Source organism: Panthera pardus, unplaced genomic scaffold, assembly GCF_024362965.1.
Source record: "Panthera pardus isolate Hobbes unplaced genomic scaffold, ASM2436296v1 HiC_scaffold_22, whole genome shotgun sequence".
In the NCBI taxonomy this organism is placed as follows: domain Eukaryota; kingdom Metazoa; phylum Chordata; class Mammalia; order Carnivora; family Felidae; genus Panthera; species Panthera pardus.
This window is the reverse complement of record NW_026526788.1, coordinates 63,940,938-63,958,763: the sequence shown is the minus strand read 5'-3', so window position 1 is coordinate 63,958,763 and position 17,826 is coordinate 63,940,938. Positions and strand designations below refer to the sequence as shown.

Sequence of the window (17,826 nt, the reverse complement as noted above, 5' to 3'; positions counted from 1 at the left end):
TGGACAATAGTCCAAATTTGTTGAATTAAAAGAATGATCTGCAGGCCCTGCATCAGGCACTGAGGGCACAGCCAGTAAGGACACTTCTCAGCACCGAGGAGTTCATACCAACTACTTACGGATTAGCCAGCAACTCGTTTTCCTCCAGAAGTTAACTAATCTTGGCCACAGATAGTGTGGAATTTTTGCACATAATTGTGCACCAGACACTGAACAACAAGTGCGGTTCTTTCATTCCTGGACTTGTTGGTGCACCTTTCACACTTAGACCTCGAAAACATCCTGGGAAGGCTTCGCCACCATGCCAAGATGGAAGGAGAATAGCATCAGCTGGTGCCGTGCTGTATTCATCTGCAGATGGATTAAATGACAAGAAAACCTACTATTCAACCATCCGATCCCACGGGCCTCAACCTTCGGCACAGCCCAACATCTTCTTTGGACCTTCTCAGACCCCAGCAGCACTGAGCATCTTCCCCAGAGGCCCCGAGCCAAGAGGGGAGGGGTCTTGAGTGGTAACTGGGCATCAGCATTTTTTCTTTTAATTTCTACAAGAGATGCTGATAGCAAAATCTGAGATTCACTGCTTTCAAAACCAATAAATGATGGGAGTTAATTTTGACAGGAAGGTACATGTAATTTCCTGTTGTAACTCATATCTCAATCTCCCATCATCTACCCTGAGCTACCCCCTAATTAGCTTCCCAGAATACCTGGGCCTCCTTCCAATTCACCCTCCATATTGTAACCAGAGTGATCTTTTTGAATTAAAACCATCATCATGCCGTCTTCCACTAAACCTCACTTTAATGGCTTCCCATTGCTCTTAGGAACAAAGTAAAAATCAGAAACTAGGCCCCAAGTTCCCAAATGTAATTTTTCTCCCCTTCAGTCTGATTTAATAATGTGTCCCTCCTGTGTCTTTAACTTCCTTTGATTATATCACCCCCCTTCTGCTGCAGGGCGTTTGCACATCTGGTTCCCTCTGTCACCCTTGCCTGGACTCCTCACCTCCATGTCAGTCACTGGTGTCCTTTGTTTTAGCTCTCCACCTCTCCCGACTGTACAACTTGCAACACGATGTCATTCCCTGTAATAACTTTTTACTTATGTTTGATTATTTAATCTGTCTCACTGAAACAATAGGCCACATCTGTTCTGCTTGGTTTGTTGTAATTTACTTACCATCATTTTCCCATTTCATGCCTGACACAAGATAGACATTCAGTAAGCATCCGCCAATTGGTTGGTTGGTTGGTTGGTTGGTTAGTTGGTTTGTTAGTTGGTTGGTTGGTTGGTTCATTGGTTGGTTGAATGAATGACCAGAAAGCCAGTCAAAGTAGGGGAGTATGCCTAATCAAATGGTGATCAAGGACTTAGGCTCTCTTGCCCTTGCCCTGTTTCTCATTCTCTGAAACGACTTGGCAGCTCTGTCTCAGATGGTAATTTCAGCCCAAGGAAGTCAGAGGCTGATGACTGATGAGCCCCAAAGAGAAGCAGGTACAGCTGTGTTAGGCTTGGGAAGCACCTGAGAGCCTCTGAGGGCAAAAGTGTGGCATCTGGTTTGATCCGTTTGAGTGGGCAAAGCTGCAACAGCAGGAATAAAATCTGCTACCTTGGCCCCTCAGAGTTCTTGCTTCCCGGTGGAGAGTACCAAGCCCGGGGGCCTGCACTCGTGTCAGAGGGCGGGAGGGAGAGAGAGAGAGAAAGATCTTCCTAATACCTGACCTAATACCCTAAAAGCATGATTCCCCTGTGAAGTCAGCCCTGCTGATACATTAGACCCAACACCGTGGCTCTCTTCTTTCGTCTATTAAATGCATGGGGAGCATTGTCGTGACTGGATAATTAAGAATGCTGTCAGGCCAGAAGGCTAACATGACAGACAGTAGTCATCCAGACAGAACTTGGGAAGAGTTTTAAGTGCTGAAAGAGGTTTAAATCCAGGCCCACAAAAGCAGAGCGGTGAATACCAGACAGGAAGGGCAAGGCAGGTGGACTCCAGCAGGGGCAGCCAAGGTTGTACTTTTCCCAGTTGCGTGGGGGCTAAGGTAGAATCAGCTGAGCTGTGAATCTCCCCTCTGTGTTCTTGCAAATGGTGACTGTTACCTGATGTCCATTCTGTCTCCACAAAGAACCAACCCTTCAGCTCACTTTCTTTTTTTTTTTTAACATTTTTTAAATGTTTATTTGAGAGAGATAGAGAGAGAAAGAGCTTGTGAGTGGGGGAGGGGCAGGGAGGGAGGGAGAGAAAGAAAAACCTAAGCAGGCTCCATGCTCCCACATGGGGGGCCGATCTCCTGATTGCAAGATCATGACCTAAGCTGATATCAAGAGTTGGACACTTGGGGCGCCTGACTGGCTCAGTGGGTTAAGTGTCCGACTTCAGCTCAGGTCATGATCTCGCAGCTCTGGAGTTCAGGCCCCATATTGGGCTCTGTGCTGACAGCTCAGAGCCTAAAGCCTGCTTCAGATTCTGTGTCTCCCTCTCTCTCTGGCCCTCCCCTGCTCACACTCTGTCTCACTCTCTCTCTCAAAAATAAATAAACATTAAAAAACAAAAAAAAAAGTCTGATGCTTAATTGGCCACCCAGGTGCTCCTAAACTTCTCTTTCTTTCTCAGTCTCTGTTTCAAACTCCCTCCCTCCCTCCCTCCCTGGCTCCCTCCTTCCCTCCCTCCCTCTCACCCCTTCCCCTCTCTCTCCCCCTCGCTCACTGTCCCTCTCAGTCTCTCCTTTTCTCCCTTCCTGCCCCTCCCTCCTACTCAAGTGCCTGCGCACTAGTTTGCTTGAGCTCTCCTGCTAGCTCCCTCTCGCCCTGTCAGAAATTATATTTCCTGTCTTGTTCCTCGGTTAACCCAGTTAACCCTAGCTATTCCTGATCATTCCCGGGACACTTGTCCCAAATGATGTGAGATCTTAAGGTGGTTTCTTCTTCTGTGCCCATACCTATGGTTGTCTGGCAGCAACTCTGTTGAAAATCCAGAAAACATGAGAGAAATGAGCAGAAACAGCATGAGAAATTGATCAGTCTGATTTGTGCAAATGAAGGACAAGTCAGCAAGAATGGTTGACATTTATATTTATTAGTGAAGGGAATTCAGGTAACTGCACCATGTCTGGGCTTGTGGCTCATCTGTCTCGTAGTTCTGAATGGGGTTTCTTTCTCCCACCCTAGGGGAGAGTTCTTGCCCATGCCCTACTGAGAGTTAGCTAGTGTGCCCCCCACACAGTGCTTGGCTGGGCATAGAACAGAACAGTAGGTCATGGAGATTCATAGGATTTGAACGGCTTTTCCTTTCCTTGTGAATTAGCCTTTTAAATGTCAGCATTTTAAACTTGGCCTTTTCAAAAAAATATGATACCAGATGAACCTTACTTAATCGAAAAAAATTTTTTTTATTTAAAAGGTGTTTGTTTGTTTGCTTGCTTTTAGGTTTTTTTTCTCCCAGTTAAAATGGGAAAAGCTAAGAAAACAAACAGAAAACTTGAAACTTGATAAAGGATGGGCTGCATGGGAAGGAAGCTGTTTTTTGTGGTTAAGGTCTAAGCAACTTTGTTCCTAAATAATCTCTGCTGTTATTCCAAAAGGCAATATTCTTACAGGTCCCGGATTTCATAAAGCAGACCTGATCCTCCCTCTCCTGGCCTACTGGTGGGAATATTAGAATGGTAGGATTCCAATCCAGCTGTAAAAAGGGTTATGGCAGGTCCTTCACAACTGTGTTGTTTTGACAGTAATTTATTTTGAAGCAGAGTTTTACAGATGACTGATTAACTCACATGTCTTAGAACAACCTTTCAAGTTAAGAAAGTAAGGTATTCTTATGCCCATTTCATAGATGAGGTAATGGAGACCCAAGGAGGCTGAATGCATAAAGTCATGCAGCCTGTTACTGGCACACTGGGATCCAAGCACAGGGAGCCATCAGTGCTCTACCCGCCTGTAATGAATGAGCTGCAAATCCAGGGAGATGGGCTCAAATCCAGGTCTGCTGCTAATTAGCCATGTTAACCTTGAACAGATAATTAAAACGTTCAGCTTCCCCACCTGTAAAATGGACAAATATTGGCCTGTTTTTTTCTCTCCCCACTAAGATTCTGTGAAGAATAAAATGTTATCATTCTGATAGCACAAAATGCTGAAGTATGAAAGCATTAACCTTTATTATCTTAATAACAGGGCTGAGTCCAATGTCATATCAGGTGTGAGGCAAGATGTCTTTTATGCTTCTCCTTATATGGTTAGGGAACCAGAAATAAGGGGCCCAGGTGTTCCGAACACATGGCAGAGGTCTGTGACCATGTGGGGTAGGCTGAATTTTTAAAGCTGCGTGCGTATACCTTTTATTCACGTGGATGCTAAGGGCATAAACAAATCCCTCTGAGAAATTGAATATCAAATTAGAGCTGATTAACGAACACTGAATTTTTCCAAACCTTGAAACTTTCGGTCATCAGTGCCCTTCAGATTTGGAGACCGTCCATCTTGGTCGGTAGCTCCTGTCTGCTAGGGAATGTCACAGGGATTCTGTCAAACACAGACAGATGCTCCCAGCTGTAAGAGGGAGCCAGAGTGTGCCATTTTCCCGGAGCCAGGAACCAGGAGAAGCCCCTAGAGCGGAGGCAGCAAGCACCAACTCCCCTTTCCTGACGTTGGGCTGTTTTTCAGGGTGACGTCCAGAGGACACTCATCCAAGTGGACTTTGGTGATGGCGTGGCAGTGTCTTACGTCAACCTCAGCTCCATGGAAGATGGCATCAAACATGTCTATCACAACGTGGGCATTTTCCGAGTGACGGTGCAGGTGGACAACGGTCTGGGGTCGGACAGCGCCGTCCTGTACTTACATGTAACTTGTATGTTATTACTGTTGTTGGTTTATGACATATTTTAAATGCTGTGTCCTTTTAACATATAACCCCAAATGTCGTATCTAGAAGCAGCTCACAAGTTATCTTTGAGTAGAAGGGGAGAGGAGAATAAGAGAGCCAAATGGGGAGAAAATAAAAACAGGGGACAGAGTTTGAAGAATCCTAGAATTTGCGTTGCCCGAAATTGGTCTCATGGCACTTCCTGTGCGTCTTCCAGATGCTTCTGAGATCAAACACCTGTGTCTACGGCTGGGCCTAAGCAATTTGCTGAGCTATGTGACTGAATATGGATTTGTCTTTTTTTTTTTTTTTTTTTTTTTAAGCGAGAAACGTTTGAAAACAACTCCCATGTATGGCTCAGTCTACTGCATTGAGAATTAGCACTAGTGATGGAATTTCTCCCCATCTCATTATTCTTCTCTTCCCATGATACACCTCACTGTTGATAACTCTTTTAGACTCGTGCTCCTGTTTTGAAAGTGTGTTTCCTGGGCTTTTATCCGTGATGATTCGGTGCTAGAGAGAAGTTGGTGTCAAGAGAGGGAAAGAGTGTAAACAGTGTTGTGGCAGCTGCATTAAGAAGCAGTTCCAAGAGGTGTCGAAGCGCTTGCCCCACGGAGGAATCTAAAGATGTGTTAAGTCTGACGACATCATGACTGCTGCTAAGCTGCGTGTAGTACAAACGTGAGCCGTGAAGGCCCCTTGTGGCAGGGGTGGGGGCATCCCCAAACAGGCTTAGGACATCTTTAGATTGCTACAGAATGCTTTGCTTTAGAATGAAAGTAGCTATGTGAAGCCCCAGTGGCCTGATGGAGAAGGCACTGGCCTCCTAAAATGAAAGCTCCTTTTATGGACAGCCTGGTCCAAACTAATTCCAAATTCTAAGTGAAGAATATTAAGGCCAGGCAGTATCCCATGCCTCCCACCTGCCCCTTGCCCATGAAACTAAACTGAGTATAGGACATACCAACTCGAATCTTTTTTTCTTAAGCTTCTTTGGTCTAGTGGGAGGACAAGAGTATCCAGGGATTCCCCAAGTGATTGTTAATTACTGAGGATTTCAGCAGTACCAATAATTCTTGATCTTTCTCTCCTGTACACTCATGACAAAAGGGCTTTGAAGAAACGCATCCTCCCTCCTTTGGGTTGAAGCAAAGTTGTACAAGATTCCCAGTGTGCCCACTCCTCCTGCCTCTTTTCAGCTGAAGTTTATGAAGCAATTACTATGTGACCACTTTTGGGCTAAGCAAGCTCTTTGCATGTATGATCTCACGTCTCAAAATGACCTGAGGAAGTAGGCACTATTAGAAACCCTACTTACAAAGAGCTGTGGGTGTCAGGGAATTTGAATAATGCATTTGTAGACCTACTATCTGGCAAAGCCAGGCTGCAGACTCAGGTCTGCCAGACTCTGGAGTGCCAGCTCTTGATCACTGAGGTCAGTCTTGTCAGTGATGCAGCTTGTCTCCACCAACCCTTATCCCCTCCTCTCCTTCACAGATTGTCCCGAAGGAACATGAACTCCTTGCTGTACCACTACATAGGTTCAAGGTGCCTTCCATAGGCTCCCTTCCTGCTGACTCCATGACTGTCCCACCCCAGGCTGTCCTGTATGGACTTTCTGGAGTTGCCTCTTGCTAAGAAGTAATCTTTCTTACTAAGGAATAATCAGAAAATCTCTCAGAAGTACCTCACCAACATTGGTTATTAGTAGCAAAACTAACTTACCACACAAATGCTGGTACATTTGCTGAGAATGGCCACCTACCTAGCAACCTGTCGTTTTTCCATGGCTTATTCTGTAAGGGGGATTTTATCCTTACAGCCATTCAGGCTCTCCTGAAGAATTACAGTGATTTTATTCCATATCTCGCCTGTGTATGAAACATCTACCACATGCTAACCATGTGTAAATACCGAGTTCAAGTTCAGCATTAGCTTTGTGTCGCAGTTTCTCAGGCTCTCCCATAGATCATCCACACCTTGGTCTCTTGGTCACCCTGTGGATTCTTCCTCACCCCTTAAACATGATCAGATCCTCTGAGAGCTAGCTCCCTAACCTGGTTTTCTCCCAACCTTACTCAACCCTGGGAAGGAAAACAGCACAGAGATTAAAGGTTGCTGAAGCCATGGCTTCTAGAAGAAATGTACTGCTTTTTTCAGTGGCTTTTTTTTTTCTCATTAGCCTAGTTGAGTGAGTGGCTCAGTACTTTGACTTTCACCTTAATGGCAGATGGTTAGTAATGGAAAATTTTGTGTTCTTCCTTTTTTTTAAATTTTTTGTTTTTTACCTTTATTTATTTTTGATAGAGAGAGACAGAGCACAAGTTGGGGCAGGACAGAGAGAGAAGGAGACACAGAATGAAGCAGGCTCCAGGCTCTGAGCTGTCAGCACAGAGCCCCATGCAGGGCTCGAATTCACAAATCACAAGACCATGACCTGAGCTGAAGTCGGATGCTTAACTGACTGAGCCACCCAGTCGCCCCTGGAAAGTTTTGTGTTCTGATTGCAATTTTGTTAGGCTTATCTTGGATTAAGTGGTTGGATAAGCATACTTCATGTAATGGAACCCTTTCTAAGCCTGGCCTTGGGGATAAGAATGAACTCTTTTTTCCTAACTGCATCAAAGCAGGATTTTTTTCTAAACTTTCTTTAACTCACATACATCTAAAACCCCCGTCATAAGCAGTTTCGGCAGGTCTGACATATTTGCTCACGTCCCCACTTCTCTCCTAAAGTTCATGTCACCGTGCAAAGGCACATGCCCTCCTTTGCTTCTCCTGACACTTGTACCATGACAGGCAACATCAGCCCTTTCTTGCAGATGGAGCAAACGAAGATGGGAGAAGTGCTTTGACACCATTGTATACTAAGACGAAGTCAGAACAAGACCGTAATTGATTAACATCCCCCCAAATCTCAAACCTGAAGGGTCTCTTGGCCATTTTGGGCCACAGTACCAGGGTATGGGGGCAGGGCTGGGGGTGGTCTTTGTAGAAAAAAACGAAACCCAAACACTGGACTGAGTTGGGAGTTGGCCCAAACTCCTGGCCAAGTCACTCCATTTCCCTGAGCCTAGATTTTCTGCTGTCATGTGAGGAAGGCACATCTTGTTTCTCAAAGGTTCTTTCAAGCAAAATATGCTGTGACCTGTCAACTAGCAAAGCTTGATTTCCCATCATCACAAAGTAGCACGTACATTTCTACTTAGTGGGTTCTGAGCAGCAACCGTTAGGTCAGTTCGCCAAGCCTACCCTCCGCTTCTCTCACTAACACCCACCCCTTTGCCCAGAATTCTCCCCCATTTCCTGTCTTGAAGAAAGATTCTCTCTACCCTCCAAGTCGGAAAGGTGATTTGAGTCCAAATCAGAGAGTTTTGGTTTTGTTCTTGTTTTAGTTTTTAATACGGGTTTGCAGAAGTCATCAGAAACAAGTGGAGAGGATGTGCCTGCTGTAAAGTTTCCAGGAGTGGGTGAGCCATTCCCACTGGGAGGTTGGGTAATCTGTGGTAGCCTGACAGAAAGTTCTTGGGGATAGTATTTGCTGTGCTCTGCTAGTTTGCAAACTAACGGGACATGTGGTGGTGCAGCCAGTGTTGGCCTCAGCTGGTGGGAGCGGGTAGAATTTAGAGGACATGCACATTTCTGGTCAGAAAGCTGCCCCATCTCAGCCGGACTTGCAAGAAAAAAGCCACCGAATACTGTGCAGATTAGCAGAATGAAAGGTTAAAAATAAGTAGTTGAGCTAGATTTTGTAGTCCTTTCTAGATCTCTCTGCAATTACCTCCTAACATAGGTACCATTTACAGATGCCTTTCTGCTCTTACCTTAGGGTGAAGTGATCAGTTTGTTGAAAACCTATGTAGTTTTGCAACTTTTCACATGATTGTTATCTTGGCCAGCAAATGTTAGACTTGAGTTTTGTAAAGCGTGGTTGAATGAGTCACCCACCCCAGAACTGCATGATAATAATGCAGTGTTCATTCCAGACCTGCTGTATTGGAATTTCTAGAAACGTGCCCATAATCTGCCTTGAACAGATTAGTATAATCCGTATGCACATTGCAGTTTAAGGGACTCTGTTTTAGGATTTCATCTTTATACTTTGAACTACTTTAGTTTCTCCTAGAGCATTTTTTACATTTCAGACAAACATCAATGTAATGCATACACAATATTCAATTCTACAGTCAGAGGTCTCCAGGACAAATGGTAGAGTCAGTCCCAAACGATCATTGTGTGTGTGATTGCACGTGTACACACACACACACACGCGCGCGCGCCCGCGCGCACTTGCACGATGTCCAGCTTCACAGGCGTCAGCTGCTTCCTGCAGCACATTAGGACTAAACAAGAAAAGAGAAGGGAAACCCGAGTCACGCAAGTAATTTCCCATTTCCCTCAACCACCTTGCAGCAAAGATTCATATGGAGTGATGCAGCGCCACCTGCCGCCCTTCTTCGGCACCACAGGCACGTTTGTCATGGAGCTGCCTCTGCCAGCTTGTTCAGCTCTGGATTGAGCGCAGCCAGCCAGCTGGGGGCCTCCAGGGACTGGAGTGTCGCTTCCACGGCTCCCCTAGCTCAGACTGCACCCTCTGTACATAGAAGAGATGCTTAAAAGCTAGGTTTGGGGCAGCAGAAACTAGGTATGTCAAATGCACAAAAAGTAAATGAATACAAGAGGACAAGGTGGGAATATGAAAGGTAAATTGCACACATTTGAATGAACCCATGCAAACATATGCGTACTTCATGGCCTACAAGCCAACATGCTATGCGTCCTGGATCCTAGGTCTCCTTGGCTTCCACTCTTTCCCTCCATTTCTCCCCTGCAGCCAGTTGGACTTTCTTGCTAGTCCCTAAACATGGCGAGCAAACTTCCTCCTCAAGATTTTTGCACTTGCTCAACCCTCACCCCGATGCATCACAAATAGTGCACGCCTTCACTTTATTCAGGTCACTGCTCCAGTGTCATTTCTTCTGAGACACAAAACTAGCACTCTATCACGTACCCCTGCTTTGTGTGTTCAGTGCCTGCCTCCCTCAATAATACATAAGCCCCAGCAAGTACCAGATGTCCCCAGCACCTAGAATAATGTCTGACATATGGCAGCACTCTAAAACTATTGAATGAATTAGTGACCATTTTTCACTAAGAAGATTCAACTGTTGCCATTAAGAGGACACAGGCACCATCCTCACTTTGATATTCTGACTTTAAAAATATATTAATGGGGCACCTGGGTGGCTCAGTCGGTTGAGTGGCCGACTTCGGCTCAGGTCATGATCTCGCGGTCAGTGAGTTCAAGCCCCGCGTTGGGCTCTGTGCTGACAGCTCAGAGCCTGGAGCCTGTTTCGGATTCTGTGTCTCCCTCTGTCTCTGACCCTCCCCCATTCATGCTCTGTCTCTCTCTGTCTCAAAAATAAATAAACATTAAAAAAAATAAAAATATATTAAGTACTCATATGTGACAGAGACAAAGACAATGAACCCCGTTAGAATGGAACTGGCATGTCTAACAAAGCTCATCTAGTCCTTGTCCTCTAGCTGAGTCATTTAACTCAGATCAGGGGAGTCAGGAAGAGCATTCCAGAAGAGTGGTTCCTGGAACTGAGACTTGAAGACTGGCAGGTGCCTTGAGAGGGGTGTCTAAGCCAAGGCCTCAGGGCAGAACAGGGCCTAGCCTGCTGGAGCAAAACAGCAAGAGCCGTGTAAGAAATGAGAACATGTATAAAGTGCATTTGCCAGTGCCTGGAATGTATTTAAGTAATCAGTGGATGCTGACTCTTAATAGCTAATTTGTTAAAAAGGGAAAGGTCTTTTGAGCATTTGTCAGCTGGCTAGAGCACGAGCTCTAAAATCAAACTTCTTTGGTTCACACCCCAGAGTGGATGTTTCCTAGCTGCGTGACCTTGGGAAAGTCACTTTCCTCTGTTGGTTCATCTCTAAGCAGACCTGATAGTATCGCCTATTCCATAAGGCTGTGGAGAGGAGCAAATGAGACTCAAAAGGGTCATTAGCAGAATACGTAGCACATGGTTATCACTCAGTGAATGCTGCCCTTTTATTATTGTATTGAACCGTTCTGACTTATGAACGACTACTTCTTATCATATGGCTTATAAACCAGGAAATCAATTCTTGCCTGTATTCTGGTCACCGAGACTCTAATTCTATAAAGAGAGAGAAGCATAGACAAAAGGAGAAACAAGAAATTGCATTGTCTGTTTATTTACCCAGCAAAACACTCGATTATCTGCTACATCTCAGGAACTATGCTAGCCTTTATGTATAAAGGTAAATATGAAAGACTCTTACCTTCCAAAAGTTTGTAGCCTGTGTTCTCTGTCTCACAAATGTTAGATCAATAGGTCTTAACTACCATCATCATTATAATTAGGGAGTGTGAAATTTAGTTTTGAACAAGTGAGTAAGCAAGATCAACTTGGCTTTCTAGAAAAATCACTCTCACAACAGTTTGTAGGTTGAGAGGTACGTAGTCATTGCCATACATTGTATGAACATATAAATTGTATACATGCAAGAATGAACTCATACAACCCACATATGCATAGTTCAGAGCCCACGGACTGACATGCTATATGTACAAATACTCTTAGGTCTCAATGGCTTCCACTCTTTCCCTCCACCTCTCACTGCAGCCACTTGAACTTTCTTGCTATTCCACAAACATGGAGATCCAGTTCTTCCTCAGGATCTTTACACTTGCTCTACCTTCACCCTGGAGCATATGTTTTGTTCTGGGCACCGTGGCACTTGGTGCAGCTTGTCTATTACTGAGGCAGGCAGGCAGTGAACACACAGAGCGGGAGGGTGGATTAGCATGGGAGCAGGTTGGAAGCCAGAAGATCTGTACGGAGCGTGACAGTCCAGGTGTATGAGCCAGGGAAGGACTGGGGATGGTGAGAGGAACTCTAACTGAAAGGTATTTATGAAACCCGATCCGTGGTTTCTAACATAGAATGAGTGGCAAGGAATAAGGAATCTACATTGACTTTATGCTTCTGGGTTGGTGCCCTGGATATACATTGGTTTGGTTGGTTTTTTTTTTTTTTTCATTAAGATATGGAGATTACAGAAGGGGTGGGGGTCGTGTAGGAAATGATGAATTTCTTAGGAACATTTGGCTCCTAATGGAGTCCAGAGTCAAGTCGGTGATTTTTGAGTTCTAAGCATGAACTTTATTAGTTGAAGGTCAGGATGTGGATGATATTGTCCATCTAGCGGGCCTCCGTAGTTAGAATCGTCCCCCCCTTTTTTTTCTTCAGTTGAGCACATCCTGAGAACCTGAGAACCACAGGGCTGTCTCTACTTGCTCATGCACGCTTTGTCCTAGACAAGCTGACCTTAACACCAAACAGGTGGTGTTACATATGCTCGGGCAGCGACACACACACACACACACACACACACACACACACACACACACGTGTCTACACATACACAGATCTTTAAAATCCAACAAAGAGTAAAGAATCATCACATCTAAAATGGTTTGGGGATTTGTGAAGTCACCACCACCAGCTCCCCCTGCCACCCACCTGGACTCCATGAGGTTTCCTTCATCCTTGTTTACCGCCACAGATATGACCTCTTGGAAAGACTTTGCATCTTCCTGTGAAGTCTCGTATCATGGCTCTTCTTTTAAGGACTTCATACATTACTTGTAAATTTCTAAAGTTTTACACATACATAACTCAGGTTTTAGGCCTGGAAGAAAGACCAGTAAGTGGAAAATATTGAGATACAATGGGTCACGATATATATTTTTCTCCAAAGCAGGGGCAACCCCTGGCACTTTCCTCAGGGAATAGGACTGTCACGTTTTGGAGACTTCCAGAACTAATACGTATTCTCTTCAGAGCAGGGAAAGGTGAAGCAAAGAAAGTTCTTCCTTCTCCATGACTCGTCTTTTCTCTTGTGCCTCAGGTCCCCTGGAGCATGTACACCTGTCTCTTCCCTTTGTCACCACGAAGAACAAAGAGGTCAACGCAACTGCAGTGCTGTGGCCCAGCCAAGTGGGCACCCTCACTTACGTGTGGTGGTATGGAAACAACACAGAGGTGGGTCAGCCTTCCACGCGGCATCTAGTGGCACCTCAGCTCACACTGGCTGAAGGGAAAAGAGGAAATGAAATGGCTTCTGTAACTCAAGGGTCTAGGGTAGTCCTCGTTTCGGGGAGAGCAGGCTCTTAGTACACCAGTCATCTCAACGGTTTGTTGCCTTTGTCTCTCTGTCTCTCACCGCACCACCCCTACCCCTTATCTTCCTCCACATTGGCCTTCTTCTCCAGTGAGATTTGCCTTTGCAAAGACCCTTTGCAGCAACCTGAGCTATTTAACTGTCACCACCTAGCAGGGAAAATGAACTGTCTTTCATAGAAGTTCTTACAGATGTCCCAGAATGGAGTATTATTGACCAAGCCTTCCCAGTGGTGGGGGTGGAAAAAGAGGTGTTGAAATCAGTTTCCTTGGAACCACATGGTCCAAGAGAGGGGAGAAAACGGTCCACAAAAATAAAAAAAAAAAGCCAGTGGATAACAGAGAGTCCGAAGCAACAAATACTTACTACAACCCAGCCCCCAAATGGCCTTCTCACCCTGAATCAGACGTAGCCACAGCTTTACCCTTTATGTTTTCCCTGTGAAAAACCATGGCCTGTGACCAGAAGTCAGCAGCACCTTTAAACTCCATAGAGACCATAAACCTCACTTACTGTAAGCCCTTCATTTTCCAGAAAAAAATGAGGAGGACACACAGGAGGTGGTTTCCCCGCCTCATTCAGCGGCTTCACCAGAGGCCAGATCCAAGGCCTCCCCGTGCCCACGGAAATTGTTTTCCCCTCATACTAGGCTGCAAGCTCCGTTTTGCACTCACTCCATTCTCAGAGATTCAAATTGGCTTCCAGATGTCAGTGCAGGCAGCCAGCCTCAGGCCTCCCCAGGGGGTGCAGGGATGAGATGGTGGGACTAGAACCCTTCATCTTCCTCCAGCAGAGTCGTTTTCTTGCACTGGGGGGCTTTGCTCTTCAAATATAGTGCAACTTATTCCAATACAAATCTGTTTCTACCCCAGAGCTTAATGTTGGTTCTCACTGGAGACCTAATTTTGCACAGGCCCAGGGAAGATACCTCTCCTGACCCCAGCCCTGCTACATGCCCGGCAGGGGAAGGAAACGCTCACCTCTATGGCTAATTTGACTCAGCTGCTGAAAAGAAGCCTTTTTTTTTTCTTCTGAAACCTCGCATATAAATTTGACCCCAGTAGGGCCCACTACCCACAGTGGCAGGGGAGAAATCTAAGTTATTTGCCTGAAAGCTAGTGCTAGAAGGTGAACATACTAAACAACTTTCTTCCGTGTCTCCTTTTTTTTTTTTTTTTTTTTTTTTTTTTTAAACCTTTCAGCAAAAAACAAATTCTCCACAGATTGTGTTGAGTAGACTTCTTATGCCGGGCTTTGGTCTTCCCTCTGCCATACAGGGAGGAACATGAATTTAGATTTTAAAATTAATTAAGAAAAGACAGGAAAGAAAAATGTTTGTGAGGAATGAGTTGAGGGAGGTCAGTAAGCTAATAATCTTTTCCTCCAGGACCCCAGCATCCGATTAGATTACAGGCACTACTCCAAATCCTTTTTTTTTTTCTCTTTTTCTTTTTTTCAGTCCTCAAACCACTATCCAATTAGTACTTGTTTCCATAGCAGCTACTTCCAAAAACTGCTGATAGGGCTTCTCAGAGGAACCAAGCCACACAAGGCCACTCCAGTCTAAATAGTACAGTTTTGGTGTCCACGGTCACTGTGTTCCATTGTAATTTTCTATAAATGGTACACCCTGGAGATGAACAACTGGAAGCTTACAGATTTTCAATGACTACTGCTTAAATCTGGATTAATATGAACTGCCTGTTTTGGTCTGATTTGAGTATTTCTTTGTGTTAAGGGATCTGCCTGCTCTGAGCAGGTTACAGATAGAGAGCTATATCCCACCAAACAGCAAGACCTACCAGTGTCCCCAGAATGCTGTGTAAAGATACCGGAAGAGAGGTGTCATATTCACAAGGAATGGGCAGAGTTACTTAGGGTCGTGGTTCTCGTAGCTCCTTTCTAGCCTGGACTTGAGATGATGGGGAGGCATACATGGAGCCGGTCACCCAGGGCCACACCAGGAAGAGCCTATGCTGACTTAAGTGGCTTGTTGGTGGATCAGAGCTAGTGGCTGTCTCATCTGTAATTGAGCAAGTGTCCCCTGACTCTGGGCCTTCACCCATTTTAGCCTCTGATCACCTTGGAGGGAAGCATATCATTCAAGTTTACTTCTGAAGGGATGAACACCATCACAGTCCAGGTCTCTGCTGGGAATGCCATCCTGCAAGACACAAAGAGCATCGCGGTGTATGGTGAGTGCCCTGTCTACGCTAACCCGTCGCTGGGCCCAAGCTCAGATGAACTAGCCTGGTGCTTTCATCCCACTGGCCACCCTGGCTCATGACCTCTAACCAGGGAAAAGAGTGTAGTGGTAGAGAAAGAGCTGAGTCAAGTCTGATCTCCTCCTCTTGGGAGAGGTGGTTCCCCGGCATAGTTGCTGTCATAAGACCCTGGGGGCGCTTATTGGACTGTTTCCTGAAAGTGGCTCTGGGGCACAAAGGGCAACTCTACACCCATTCACCTGGGTGGGGTGGAATGAGTTTCATTATGTATAAAGCTGATCCATTCCATTTGGTATTCTGGTGGTGTTTGAATAACTAAAACCCCCATTATAAAAGAAAATAGATAATATTTAGGCTTTTGTTCAACTTTAAGGGGCACCTGGGTGGCTCTGCCAGTTAAGCATCTGACAGCTGATTTCATCTCAGGTCATGATCTCACAGTTCATGAGTTTGAGTCCCACATCAGGCTCTGGACTGAATGTGGAGCCTGCTTGGGATCCTCTCTCTCCCTCTCTCTCTGCCCCTATCCTACTTATGCGCTCTCTCTCTCTCTCGCTCTCTCTCTCTCTCTCTCTCTCACACACACACACACACACACACACACACACAATAAATACATTTCAAACAATTTAAAGTTTAACTTTAAGAGTCTTGATTATTAAGAAGAATCTACCAATATGTAAATATTCTGAAGATCTCTTCCAGAAATACATATCATTAAAAAAAATACTCTGATTAAATTAAAAGCAATATCATGCAGATGTCATGTATCATCATAGATTGGATATTGGTTGAACAAGCAATGATACAGAACAGTCTGCTAATCAGTTGGGGAAGTTGAATGTAGTCAGAGTATTGCACAGAATGAAAATATACTGAGATGGAAAGATAAGATCACTGACTTCAAATGGGGGATTAAAGACAGTTTATACATATCGATCTCATTTTGGTAAATTTTTTTTCTGCACCAAAAGATAGATAGGTATGCACTGAGTGTTATAGGTGGATGATAAAAATGTGAAAATTATTGTTAATATGAAAGTGGTATATATGCATCATGAAAAATTAAAATTTAAAAGTAGATAGGAAAGGTAAATGCTGTGCAGAGAGAGAGAGAGAGAGAGAACAAAAGACAGGGATGAAGGGAGGGAGGGTGAGACCAGGAGTGAGACAGAAAGAGAGAGACAAAGAGAAACTAGCTAGTGGTCCAAATATTATCAATTGCCCCAGTCCCAGAATTAATTGGCTCTGATGCAGGTACTGCTTTCATTTCTCATCTTGTGAACTTGACCTTCAAATTCAAAAAGCAATTTATAAGCATTTTTGAACAAGTCTGAGGACATTATTCCTCGCATGGCTGGGTGTTAAGAGTCATAATGTGTCCTCCCTCCTCCCCTCCCCACCCCCCCACCCCCACAGGCCCCTGAAAGTAGCTTGATCAAGCCCAAACAGTAAGTGAGAGCAAACCAGGGCTGTGGTTTTCCTAACAAGGTCCCATCAGTGAGGCAACCTCTTAGCCAGGTGGCCAAAATGGGGGAGTGCCTTTGCCTCTCTTTCCTTCTCCATCTCTTTTCTATGCTCAGCGAATGCACTGCACCCTCACGACGACCTAGCATATAGTAGGCGATGTTAATACTCTCATTACTTCAGCGGGACAGATAACTTGCCCCAGCTAGTATGTCGTGGATCTGGGCTTCTAACCCTACCCATCTAGACCCAGGGCCCATGCTCTGAAATTACCCCCACTAAATAGCTTTCATGTCTTTTCCATCTGAGACTCCCTTTCCTCTCTTTCCTTCCTGGATGTCATAGGTGACACTAATGGGCACTGACCCATGACTCCCAACAGATGTTCTCTTGGTTAAGCCTATCAGCAACCTCATCAGAACCACAGAGAGAACGTTAAACCTAGAGGGTCTTTGACCTGACCTGGCTCATGCCATCATGTCACAGAGAGGAAATCGTAGCCCAGAAATGGGAAATTACTGGCTTTGAGTCATTCTGCTATTCAGTGACAGCTCCAGTAATAATAATAATGGTGATGGTAGTGGTAAAAATTAACATTGACAAAGCCCTTACCAACATCTGTTCAAAGCACCTGATACATACGATGTTTTATTGAATTCTCTGAGCAGACTTATGAACAATAGGCTATATTTACTCCTATTTTTCAAATGTAGAAATATGAGCTAAGTGTAATAAACAGATAGAGCCTAGGAATCTGAATCCAGAGGGAATGTTTCTAACCACTTTCCACCCACTTGCCCGGCTTAGTTATCCTTCTCCCTAAAATGTCTTTAAAGGTGTCATCCAAGAGTGGATCGCTCTCCATCAAATGAGCTACCTTCACTAAAATCGTCTCTTTATCAAAAGCTTGAGCAAGGAAGTGGTCTTCCCTCCTCTAACCAAATTTCTGAGCAAATATCCTTCATTTATCTTAAGTTAGATGAAGTGTCAGAGTTTCAGGCATATTACTAGAAAATCTTTTTTTTAATTGTTTTA

At 44.8% G+C, this 17,826-nt stretch overlaps 1 protein-coding gene across 7 annotated transcripts in view; it reads left to right on the top strand.

The window, feature by feature from the left end:
- Positions 1 to 17,826, top strand: part of SORCS1 (sortilin related VPS10 domain containing receptor 1) — a 546,182-nt gene that overhangs the window by 448,109 nt on the left and 80,247 nt on the right. For all 7 annotated transcript variants that reach the window (XM_053909904.1, XM_053909903.1, XM_053909906.1 and 4 more), the window contains exons 19-21: positions 4,672 to 4,858; positions 12,827 to 12,960; positions 15,171 to 15,294. In XM_053909904.1, the coding sequence (XP_053765879.1) occupies positions 4,672 to 4,858; positions 12,827 to 12,960; positions 15,171 to 15,294 (445 nt within the window). The remainder of the gene's footprint in view (positions 1 to 4,671; positions 4,859 to 12,826; positions 12,961 to 15,170; positions 15,295 to 17,826) is intronic.